Source organism: Aythya marila, assembly GCF_965140915.1.
Source record: "Aythya marila genome assembly, chromosome: 1".
Taxonomy (NCBI): domain Eukaryota; kingdom Metazoa; phylum Chordata; class Aves; order Anseriformes; family Anatidae; genus Aythya; species Aythya marila.
Genome location: NC_139042.1, coordinates 154,466,324 through 154,478,486, shown reverse-complemented (window position 1 = coordinate 154,478,486; position 12,163 = coordinate 154,466,324). Strand labels below are relative to the sequence as shown.

Sequence of the window (12,163 nt, the reverse complement as noted above, 5' to 3'; positions counted from 1 at the left end):
TAACATACTGATATGGATTAATCTGATTTTTATCTTTAAATATATATATATATAATTTTTGTATATGGTATAAAATGTTACTCAAACTATTCAGAAATATTGTATTTCAAGTCTTCTTAGAAACAAGAAAAAAGAAACCTATGCTCATGAATGAAATACTAACAAAGGTTAGTTGTTACGTTTCTTTTACTCAGTACCTCAGGAGATGAAGCACTTGAAGTAAACATCACTGGTTTAGGTTCAACTTTATTGTCTCACTTCCTTAATGAATGATTTCTGCAACATCTTCTGTTAGTCACTGCCATCTCATAGTAGCCATAGATCAGAATTTTGCCCTCCATTATATGGTTAAATTGTCCTTGTGTTGTGTTGTAAAACTCTAAGAATATATTTTAAATGAAGGGTTTAAATCCTTTATTTAATCGATTTTCTTAGAGATCCCTTTACTTACATTAGTTTAATAGTTGCTGATACTAAAACAGACACTGTCTTTTTTAAACAAGATAATGCAAGTTCTTACAGTCTGAAAGCATGAAAATAAGTATAATTGTTTCCTAAGATTCTGTAAAGGCAAAAACATTATTTCCCTAATGCAAATGATGGCAAAAGTCATTATTTTTTCATCAATATTATGATCTCTCTCCTATGCCCCTACATTTCTTCTTCCAAAATTAGAGCTTGTATCACAGAAAACAGGGTGACAATAGCTACTTAATAGATAGTAATTCAACACCTGTATTTCCAGACACTGTGTAACAACAAGTAGTATCAACTGTTCAAACAAATAGTCATTATATTGCTATTCCTTATTTTCATAACAGAACCTTTCTTCATTTCCATATTTTGTATCATTATCCTGATTATTACATTTTCTTTCATTCTTTTATTTCACATATGTGTGTTTCCATTAGGTTTCAGGTTGCCAGTATCTTATTTAAAGAAATACAAATGTAGGACATAAGCTGCAGCTAGGCTGTAACTTTGTTTTTTCAAAGTAAGATTTTTCACCAGCAGTTTACCAGTAAAGCTATTTGATATCACCCCAGCTAACCTTGGGAGCAAATTGGTTTCCAGCACTATTGAACAATGCTGAGGAAAATTACTGGCTTAATGACTGGTTTTAAAGATAATCTGCAACCCCGTATCTGTTTATTTTACTTTTCTTTGCTTGCACAAGAGTTGGAGTGTCACCAAACAATGAGCATTCTAAATACAGACTGAAAGGAAATTCAGTTTTGACTGTACTGATTAGTAAGTAGACCTCGAAAGACCATTGGGCTCTTAGTGCATTGCACCATTCCTGTAAGGAATCCCTTAAACCAAGTGTGTCTTAGTTTAGTTCTGTAGAAGAAAATCTATTTTCTTCTATATTATTATTTTCCCTATCTTCCATTATTTATGCCTCTCATTTTCTCTCCACTACCTTCTCTTTTTATTTTATTTATTTTATTTTATTTTGCAAAAAAAGTAAAATAAAAAATATAGGCAGGTGATAACCTATGCACATGTAGCTTGTATTGTTAAATCTACTTATGCATTTCCATTTTACAATGCTTTGTAAGCCATCTGAGAAATACAGTAAACTGTATTCTAGTAGATATCTCTATTAGCTCTAATTATCATTTTAAATATGCTTCATTCCTTCAGAAAATATGCACTAGAGCATTTTTCAGTCTTTATATGATGATTTTTAAACATTGTTTGTGCTCAGGAAGAGTCCAGAGCTCTAGAAACCTCCACCACATTTAGCTAAGGTAAAATTTTCATCACATCATCTTGAGAATCCTAAAAATTGCCCAGCATAAGAGTAAAAATCAGTTGTCAGTTTCATAATTTACTGTCAAGCTTATGCTTTCCAGCAAGAAAAGCATAGCATTGACTGGATATTATGCGTGGGTGATTCTGTCCTGCTTGCTGCTGTTGATCTTCATCTTCTCTCTTCAAGCTGCCTCTCCCTGTGAGTGCCTGACAACTGTAGCAGCTTGACACAGCGTGAGGGAGCAGAAAATGCTCAGCAGCACATGTTCTTTGTTAATGCCAGAGTGTAATTGCAACATACAAAATACAACAATACCTAAACAAATTGTTTGTAATTTAAATTACCAATATTTTTACATTAGTATTTTGATGTGAAATCTTGTTTTGTTCTTCACAAATATATGGGATGGTAATTATTGAGGTACATGTATATAACAGAGAAAGTCTTCAACACAACCCCTGCCATCCCATCCCCACCCATCTCCCCTCCAGCCAGATACTTTGATTTCCTTCAGTCACTTAACTTTAACATTGCTCAGACACACTATTTTCTTCAATATCAGTTTTGTGTTTTTATATGTCTCTTTCCCCATTAATGTAGTAACTAACATTTCATACTTCTGCAACTGTAGCTACATGTGCCATCCCCAGGAATGTAGGGAAGACCTTTTTTAAATATATATATTTTTATATATATACACACACATTTTATGTACATGTAGTTGAAGCAAAAATGAATAAAATAGCAGTATCATTTCAGCAGAGGAGGAAGCAAGGATTTGCTGTCAGATGTTCTAACTCTTGGGTTGGTTTTGTTCCCTTTCAGCATGGCTTGGAGTAACGCAGCACAGGTTAGTCATACTCTCTGGTCAGCTAAAGTGGATTTGCTTTAAGCAGTGCTCACAGATTTTGTGGAGAAATAGACTTGACTTTTGTTGTAAAGCAAAAATAATAAATTGCTATCAGCCAGAAACCTGTGTCAGCATGTCTTCTTGAGCACTCTGAGGGCTGACAGCAAAGAAAATACTGCAGAGGTGGTTTCCAGAAAAATGAACCACTACTAGTTGAGTGGTCAGAGTGAATAAGAACAGTAAGAAAAAGCATGAAATGTTCATATGTAGTTCAGTAATCCAGCATGAGTGTTTTGACACTTACCTGTGACATCATCTCATCTTTCTATATTAAGGTTAAAAAGGCAACACAATATTTTGCACTTGAAGTTTTATTTAACAACTATGAAATATGTGCAGACATTTATATTTGGATTTGTCACCTCTAAAATGGTAATTCTCAGTTAAGGACAAAATTAACTTTTCTGTATATTAAATGGATGGCTTTGGTTTGATTTAATTTTATGTATTACAAGTTTTTAACATGATAGTAACTTAGCCTAAAGTTAAATATTTTATGTGCTGCTGTACAAAGGGCTATGGTGCTGTGCTGTTCATCCCACACAGTAAACTCCTCCACATTCACCCCATAAGAAATTCTGAGTTTCCTGTACCCCCAGACCATTCCAGTCTCTTTTATACATGGAAATCATATTTAACTTTATTTTCTTAGTCCCCATCACTTTCATCAGTCTCCATTCTTCCTTCTCTTAAGAAGGTTCCCACCTTTCTTCTGTCCATGCTGACTTCAAGTTCCCTGTCAAGATCATCTGTTTATCCCAGCTCAAAATGGGATGATAAATGTACACTACTTTTTCCTTATCGCTCCTTTTTCCCATGTTCCTTATTTTTCTGTTTTATAGTTTATGCATAATTGCTTCTGTAATTATTTTATTTTCCATGTCAAGAATTCTGTGTTGCCATCAATTTTCTTCCCTCTTATACCAAATTTTCTCATTTTTCCTTCTAAAGAAGACTTGAATACAGGCTCTAAGAATTCTCCCTTCTGGTCCAGGATGATTTGTTTAGGTTAGTAGAGCATCAAATATGATAAATTTGCTCCGTGATAGGGCAAAAATTAGTTAGCAAGATTATGGAATACTGCATTGTTTTAATGGGTGTCAGTTTAAGCTGTGGACAACTGCAGACTGACTTACTTGTCTGTGCTGAAAGTTTAACTGTGGTTCAGTATTTTCCTTTTTTTTTTTTCCAATTTCCTCAGAAATCTTTCTTTGAAGATATGGGACAGAAAGTAGGCTGTAGAATTAGTAATCAACTATTGTCTTTCTTTCCCTTTGTTATCTCCTAGATAACTATTGACTTTCTTTTATTCAGTTATCCCCTAGATAACTAAGTGGCCTGGGAAAAAAAAAATCACAAAGGTAATGAATTTAGACCATATTCAAAAATTCTGTTATGATAGCAGTTAAATGTGCATTTAATTTCTGTTATGAACAGAAGGACTCTGTGTTTGGAAACAGTCCTGATCTAATCTAAGTTACAAAACACACATCTTTCTTGAATTTCATGGATCCATTGCAATTCTTTGTGTATTAATATTATTCATACATGTATTCACTATTTTTTGTGGATAATGCAATTATTGTAAAATTATAAGCAGGTGCAAATCCACATACAGGAATCGTGCTTGAAGTAAAGATAACATCAAACCTGAATTGTTCCTGGTCTGATAGCTGTATATAACTATTCTAACGTGATTATACCCTGTTTATACCCTTTTGTGTCTATTAGTTCATGTAACAATAAAGGTCATTATGTGTCTGAGAATAGCTATAGACGACAGAAAAATATAACTCTTTTCTAATAGTAGCTATATTAAGAATAGCATCAAAGGAGCAATAATAAACAATTATCTATGTAACTTTAAAATTTCCAGTTCAATGGTTTAGGTATAATTGTATGTTGTAACTGCAAAACATTTATCAAGTGTTGTGATTCATGAATTTAGCTATCCTGCTACAGCCTTACTGCTAAGCAATTATCTTCTATGTTCAGATAGTAAGAACAGTAGGGTTAGAGATATGAAAGCCTAGATAAATGGTGAATTTTCTGTACACCAAGATGTCATTTTAGTATTTCTTTTAACATACTTAGAGTAATAATGACAAACAATTATCATATGTTTTTACAATATGTCATTTACAGGTTATTCTGCAGGTTATTTACAATAGCCTGAAATACCCTGTTCATGAACCATTTTGTCTTCCCTGATGTTTGTAATAAACAGACACAATGAACATTTTAGAACAAGTTAGTGACAATAAAGACATGTTAGAGTAAATAATCTTAAAAATGTAATGAAATATACATTTTGCTTTTACATACTTGGTTAAGTAACTTCCAGTACAATTTAAAGATATCACAGTTAGGGTGAAATAATTATAAGCTGCTTTTATATTTTTGCATGATGTTTTAGACTGGTTTTGATTGTTATTTGATAGCTAATGCTTATCAATTACAATGACAAATAATGTAAATATGTACTTTACTTAGTTAAATAGTGACTCTATGCTGAGTGATTTGTTGAGTTTACTTTTCATAGTTTTAAATGAAATTAGGAGTTGATTTTCTATTTTTCTACTGATCTGATTTCATTTGATTTTGAATCATAAAATGTTGGCAATAATTCCAACAGTCCCTCCCATAATGAGGTGGCCAAGAAAATTGCCATTTGGTACCACGCACTTTGTAGTTAGAATTTCCATAGCATTTAAGTGCATAAGAATTAATAACCTTTTATATCAAATCCAATAGCTGTTACTGGAGCATTTGGAGTGCCTTGTCTCAAGACACGAAAGGTCACTGAGGATGACAGTGGTGAAACGGCAAGCACAGTCTCCTTCAGGAGTTTCCAGTGAAGTTGAAGTCCTCAAAGCTCTGAAATCACTATTTGAGCACCACAAGGCTTTGGATGAAAAGGTACAGTGTGGAAAGAATGTTATCAGATACTCCCTTTGACTTACTATACTGTGCTTTATAATGCTTATTGTGTGTTTCCTTCTTGGTATATGTCTTGTACTTGAAACATTTATACATGTTCAAAGAAGTCCTTAAGAATGTGTGACCAATAGTTACCTTGCAATTTGGGTCACTTTAGCTGTCTTTCGTAGTCAGTAATACTGACTTTTCAAAACAAGCAAATCTGTCCCTTACCAGAAAGACTTCTCCTATTTAGGAATTAAATGCCATGATGGAATTTATGTCTCTAATATGTTTTCAAGAAAGTTATTGATGAGAAAATGTAGACTTCTCAAACTTTAAAAGCACAAACTGAGGCAGAAAGAGACATTTCTAGTTACGTAAAAGAGCTTTCCTCTTAAAACTTTTTGGAAGGAAAACCTAAGTTTCAGAGATGTTTGCAGCATTTACTACATAAGCACACCATTTTCTCTAAGATTAGTGTAGTATGAAATGAGTAGTAGATCCTTCATTATCAAAGTTAATGGAGAGCTTGCAGAATCGAGATTAAAAATCATTCATGATGTTAACAGCCTAGTCATATTATTAAAGGGAGTCTTTCCACTGTATTCTGTATGTGTTTTGTATTGGAAAGACTTTTGTGTGAATAAAACTTCATGTAATTCTGAGGTATCACCTTGCGTATTTCTTTATATGAATTACAAAATCTAATTCAAGTCTAGAAACAATATACTCAGAAAATGATGCATCTGAATTATGATTCATTTGAAGCATTTTGAAATGCTTCAAAACTGCACATGCAGGGAGCATTGTTCACAAGCAAGGAACCTAGTTCCTCGTAGAGCCTGTCTTGGCTGACTTCTCTGGGCTCAGAACTGCGTCTGAGTTGCTTCTCTGAGGAGGCTGAGTGAGCAGTGGAGTCCTCTTGTGCAGCACAGCATCTGGAACTGTTGACTGCATGGTTGAGTTCTGTTGTATAGAGCCAGTTTATTGGCCTCACAGTAATAAAATTAACTTTTTATTTAGAAATATTTGAAGAAGGTTGACAATATTTAAGGAACTATTATTTTAAAAACAGCTTTATGAAAAGAGTAGCTGTAGTCATATAGTAGCATTTATTCTTCATTGCTAGCTAAAGAGTGAAACATGGGTTATGAGTCATTCAGGGTTTAAGTGTCAGGTTCAGAATTAAATTAATTTAAGTAACTTATGCCAACTCCAAAATTATTTTGTATATTAGGTTATATATTAAAATTATTATGTGTGTCTCTTAAGGTATATGTTCTATTCAGTTACGTATTGTGAAAGTATATTGAAAGGAAATTTAGAAAAAGGAATATAGTGACTTCTAGCTGCTGTTAACAATTAGTTTTAATAAGTTTTGGGCCATCGTCAAGACTTACAAAATTCTGTATTATTAAGAAAAATCTTTAGAGGATTTATAAGGTTTGTGGTCTGAGCCTTGATTTTTATCCAACACTTTAGACGTTCATAAAACTATAAAGAGTTCTCCTGCTTTGTACTTTATGACACCATGTTGGAAATATATGAGGAATAACAAGAAATAAATTTTAAATATATTCTGATTATTCAGCAATTATTTATTTATTATATATATTTTTGTGAATGTTTAGGTTTTATTTTACTATGCAGTTTATTTTATGTATCAATTAGATTAGATACAGACTTAGACTGAAGCCAAATATAATATTTTGGCCTGTATTCCTAAATTATTATTTTTTTTAAGTTAATATAACAGATTTGAATCTGTATTCATTTAAAATTTTTGGACTGACACGGGTACACATTTTATGTATCTACTGTGTCTCTTCCCAGTGGTAGTGATAATGGTCAGTGTAGAAAAATCAGATATCTGCAGTGATATTAACATGAGGTTTGTTACAATAGAAAAGTTGTTAAATTGATTGGCCAAAATGACTTCTTTCTATGTGTTATTCACCTGTGCTTTGAACCATTTTTCTTGTGAAATAATGAATCCGATTTTATTATAAAACATTCCAAGGTTATTCAAGGAAGCAGTTTAGTAAATGCTATTAGAATAACCTGTTATAAACCTAGTACACATTATTTTCAGGTACAAATCCTGTATAAAATTATGTGTTCATGTTATAGTAATTCTCACTAAAAGGAATAGAACACAGATGTTTTATATACCATACAGATACGCGATGTTAGAATGCTACCACATTACATTTATCGTTGCAATTAGTGGGATTTTTATTCAAAAATAATGGAAGTGAAAAAGACTGCAGACACCCAAATTGGCTAATAAACCTTTATGATTATAGTTCCAATGTTTCATTACCCTAACTGTAATTTCTTTTTCTACAACATCTAGTTGAAATTTCTATTGCTGAGTCTTGCACCTGCTGCCTCTTGCTCTATCACTGTGCATCTCCAAGAAGAAGCTGTCTTTTTCTTCACAGCTTTCTGTTAGCTAGCTGTTGACAGCAGTAAAGTTTCCCACGAACCTTCCTTTCTTAGGTTTGAAATGACCCAGCCTCTCTTCATATGCCATGTGCTCCAGCCCCTGACCACCTTGGTGGGCTTCCAGTAAACTCACTCCAGTCCGTCAGTGTCTTTCTTGTACTGTAAAGCCCCAAACTAGACAAAGTATTCCAGCTGCAGTATCTAAAGTCCTGAGTAGAGATATATAAACAAAACCCTTGACCCACTGACTTAACTTTTGGTGAAGTAATCCCAGGTGCTTCCAGCCTTTTTCACAAGGACATAGTCGTTCATCTTGCTGTTCACCACAATACATAAATCTTTTCTTCTAAACTGCTTTCTCCACTCCAAACCTGTTATGTTTCTTGAGATTCTTCCATCCATAGTAATTGGATGACAGTTGGACTTTGTCATTGATCACCAATTTCTGAGCCTTGCAGTCCTGCCAATTTTCCATCTACTGTATAACTCACTTATACAATTCATATCTCAGCTTTTTCTCTAGTGGGGTAAATTGAAGATCTTCCAAAAGTCTTAAAACATTCACTGTTCTCCCCTTATCCATGGAGCCAGGCATCTCATCACACAAAAAGTAGTAAGGCTGGCCAGGTGACATTTCTCTTTTACAAAGTCATGCTGGTTCTTCCCAACCACTGTCTCATCTTTTATGTGCCTGGAAATGGCTTCTAGGATTATTTGTTCCATAAATATCACAACACTGATCAGTTTGTGTTTTCCAGGATCTTCCCAGGATAGTTGTTTCCTTTTGTGGTGATGGACATGATTTGTTCTTTTTCCACCCACTGGGAACCTTCCCTAACTGCCATGACTTTCAAAGATATTAAAAGCCTCATTATGACAATGAATTAATCAAGTCTGTCAGCACCTTTGCATGCAGCCAGTCTAGCCCCTTTGACTCAAGTATGCCCGATTCACTAAAGTGTCCTGTCTTCTTGTATTGTGGGTTATGCTTTGCTCCCACAGATTTGTTGCTGTGCTTAGGGAGGTCAGTTGGCAGACCTTACTAATAAATAGTGAGGGGAAAAAAAATACAGAATATATTGATGTCACGGGAAATAAAAACCGCCTCATCAGAAAATGCACCCAAAAAGGAAGTAGGTTAAGGATAAAGGGTAAAGAAAACTGACAGAATTGCATTGAAAACCAATAACTTAACCATCACAACCTTGAAAAAGCATAGTAAGATATTTTCAGTAAATCTTTACAAAAAAAATCAGAAGGTGTTTACATTCTTCCTAAACACAAATTTGCTGTTTTATCTTCACTTCCTACACAAAAACATCTTGAGGTGTTGTAACAAGCTTTGTCACAAAACTTGACTAGTGGTGCAAGGATTGCTATGTACACAGTACAACTATAAAAACACAATCATTACTATAATAAAATGCAATGAAAAATGTAAAACAGACTCTAAGATGGAAAATAAAACATATCAATTTAGGATTCATCTTTCCAGGGAGGCCTGTTTAAGGAGAACCAGGAATTGAACTTATCTCAGAATGCTTATTGGTTCTCTAGATATTACAGGAAGTCTAGGCTTTATCTTTAGCTTTCATCCAAAAGACAGACCAGTAAAGAGCAACCATGGCCATGATAGCATTACTCAGAGAGAGCATGAGTATCTTTAACAGTTATTTCACCGTCAGCTCCTTCAGCATCTCTTCATTCCCTATCGAATGAAGGCTTTTCATGAACTTCCCAATAGCAGAGAGCCAGTCCTGTTTGGTTAAGCCCAATAGATAAATCCTGGAGAGCAGAAGGCAGTAAGAGTATGCTGTTATTCTTACCCTATTATCCAATGCCAAAGTCATAGTTGTAGTTCACTTTGTGCAAATTTTCATTTTAGGGCATGGAGGTAATGATAACATTCCTTTAGTTTTGACTATTTACTGTTTTATATTTTTTACAGTCTATTTACTGTGTTATATGTATCTCAAAAAATTCCTTGTGTCTTCTTGGCCAAGTGAATTGTCACAGCAAATGAAATTCATACTACACTAAATGTATTTCTCTATAGGAATTTAGTTTGACAGAAACTGTATGTTATTTTCAAGCATCTTTATATGTCTAATTATACTAAATTTCTTAGACTGAAAACTGACATAGGCAGTTTTGCTACCAATTCTAGATTTTCTTCATATTTAGAGTTGTCACACATCCTGTCAGCAAAAAGACATGGAAAGGGTCACGGTGTAGCTGGTCTATTTAATGACATATTTTATATAATTTTTCATTCCAAAGGAATCTAGACTTTTTTTTTTTTACAGTAACATTATGTTCAGTGATTGTGGTTTTTTTTTCTAAGTATAAAGTTAGTTTATATGCTGCAAACAACGGGTATTGATAAAAAAAATAAAAAGGACAAGTTTTAAACAGAGATTAGGACTGGTTAGGACAGGGACCAGTGTGAAATTCTAGCATCACATTTTTAATAGGCTTTTCCACTGCATAAGTCACTTGAAATTTACAGCAGTATTTAAAGGGAAGATGATCTGTATAGATATACCAGTTCAGTTAATCACTGTTGACCTGCTTAAATGCTTCAGGTCTCAAAGGCTTCTCTTACTGCTGTTAAGTAGATGATATCTTTCTTTGTTTCATGCAACAAAAATATATAAATAATGTAAAACAACACTATGGGGTATACATGCATATATGGAACAGTTTATAACACAGCAGATGAAGAAGAGATTTGCTAGACATCATTAGTATGGAATAGAAAATACAAGCTTACATTAACTTCATGGTTAGACTAGTCATTGTACTTGAGTAGGTCAGGAAGTACATATTACTTATATGTAGTTCAGGAAGAACAAAAACTAGAAAAAAATGTTATTTATTCATACTGTTATATAGCTTAGTTTCCTCCTAATATCTGTCTGAACGTTTTGTTTTCTGCATATTTTTTTTCTATTTTGATTTAGAGTTTTGGTTCAACTTTTAAAATGTACATTTGGAAAGAAGAAACATAAGGAACTTCTTCTCCAAGCTCATTTTTATTTGATTTGTTAAGACAAAATGTCGAATTGATCTTCACAGAGAAACGAAACTACCAGATCTTACTGTCTTAGCTAAGATTCAAAAAAAAACACTAGTTCTCTTAAGATTAATTCATGGCAGAAAAGTATACCTGTCTACTGTTGAAAACAAAAACAACCTATTCACGTCAACATTACCACTATCTTTTTATTCATTAGCAAGTAGCTAAGAGAGCTTTTATTCACTAGAGTGTTCATGAACAAAAGTGATTCAATTCTAGCATGTGCAAGTGTTTTTAAAAGCTCTTTGTGGGCTGCAGATCTGGAGAGAAAGAAGAAAGAATTTGACAGCTAGGAAAAAAGTGGGAAGCAGTTGCTAGGAGACAGAGAAAGATGGGTGATATTTTGCACCGACAGTGGTGCTAACATAACCTTGACTATGTTAGATTTCAAGATAACATGGCTGAATTTAAAAGCCAGTGGAGTACCCGGTCATCTGAGCCCACATTGGGTTCACCCAGTGACAAAGAGAGAGCAAGCCTTTTCTTTTCTATTTGTGGCACCATAATGGGAATCTGGCCTTTAAGAGTGCATATTGTACTGTTTTCCAATAGATCAGATGACATCTGATTAGTCTTACTTTGTGAAGTCCCGTTTAGTAAAACCTTAGCTAGTTCCCAAGAAAATAGGAATACATTTTGTATGAAATTTAGGTAATAGATTATTTTTGAAGTGATAAACTCAAACACAGTAATGCTTACTTATATGAACAACATTTACTCAATTACTGTCTTTAAGCTACAGATAAAACGATGTCAAATTCTATTAATTCATCCAAAAAAAGTGTCAGATAAACATACTTTGCAGTCATTCCCACTCCTTTGCCTCTCAGAAGCAAGTGACCCAGAAAAACAGATTTTAATGCATCTATGACAAATTGGGATGGTTCTGTTTGTTTTCTTTAACAAAAATTTGAAGAGGTAATCCAATACAAAAATCAGTGTAATACATATTTATATGGCTTTCAGAGACTTTTGCTGATGTCCCTTATTTAGGTTCAAAGTTTATTATATATGAACTTAAAAAGTTCAAGAAAACACTAACACA

General features: G+C 33.6%; 1 protein-coding gene across 1 annotated transcript in view; it reads left to right on the top strand.

Moving 5' to 3' along the window:
- PPFIA2 (PTPRF interacting protein alpha 2) overlaps nucleotides 1-12,163 on the top strand; it is a 325,682-nt gene that overhangs the window by 206,356 nt on the left and 107,163 nt on the right. The window contains exon 5 of the mRNA XM_082777242.1: nucleotides 5,424-5,588. Coding sequence (XP_082633368.1) covers nucleotides 5,424-5,588 — 165 coding nt within the window. The remainder of the gene's footprint in view (nucleotides 1-5,423; nucleotides 5,589-12,163) is intronic.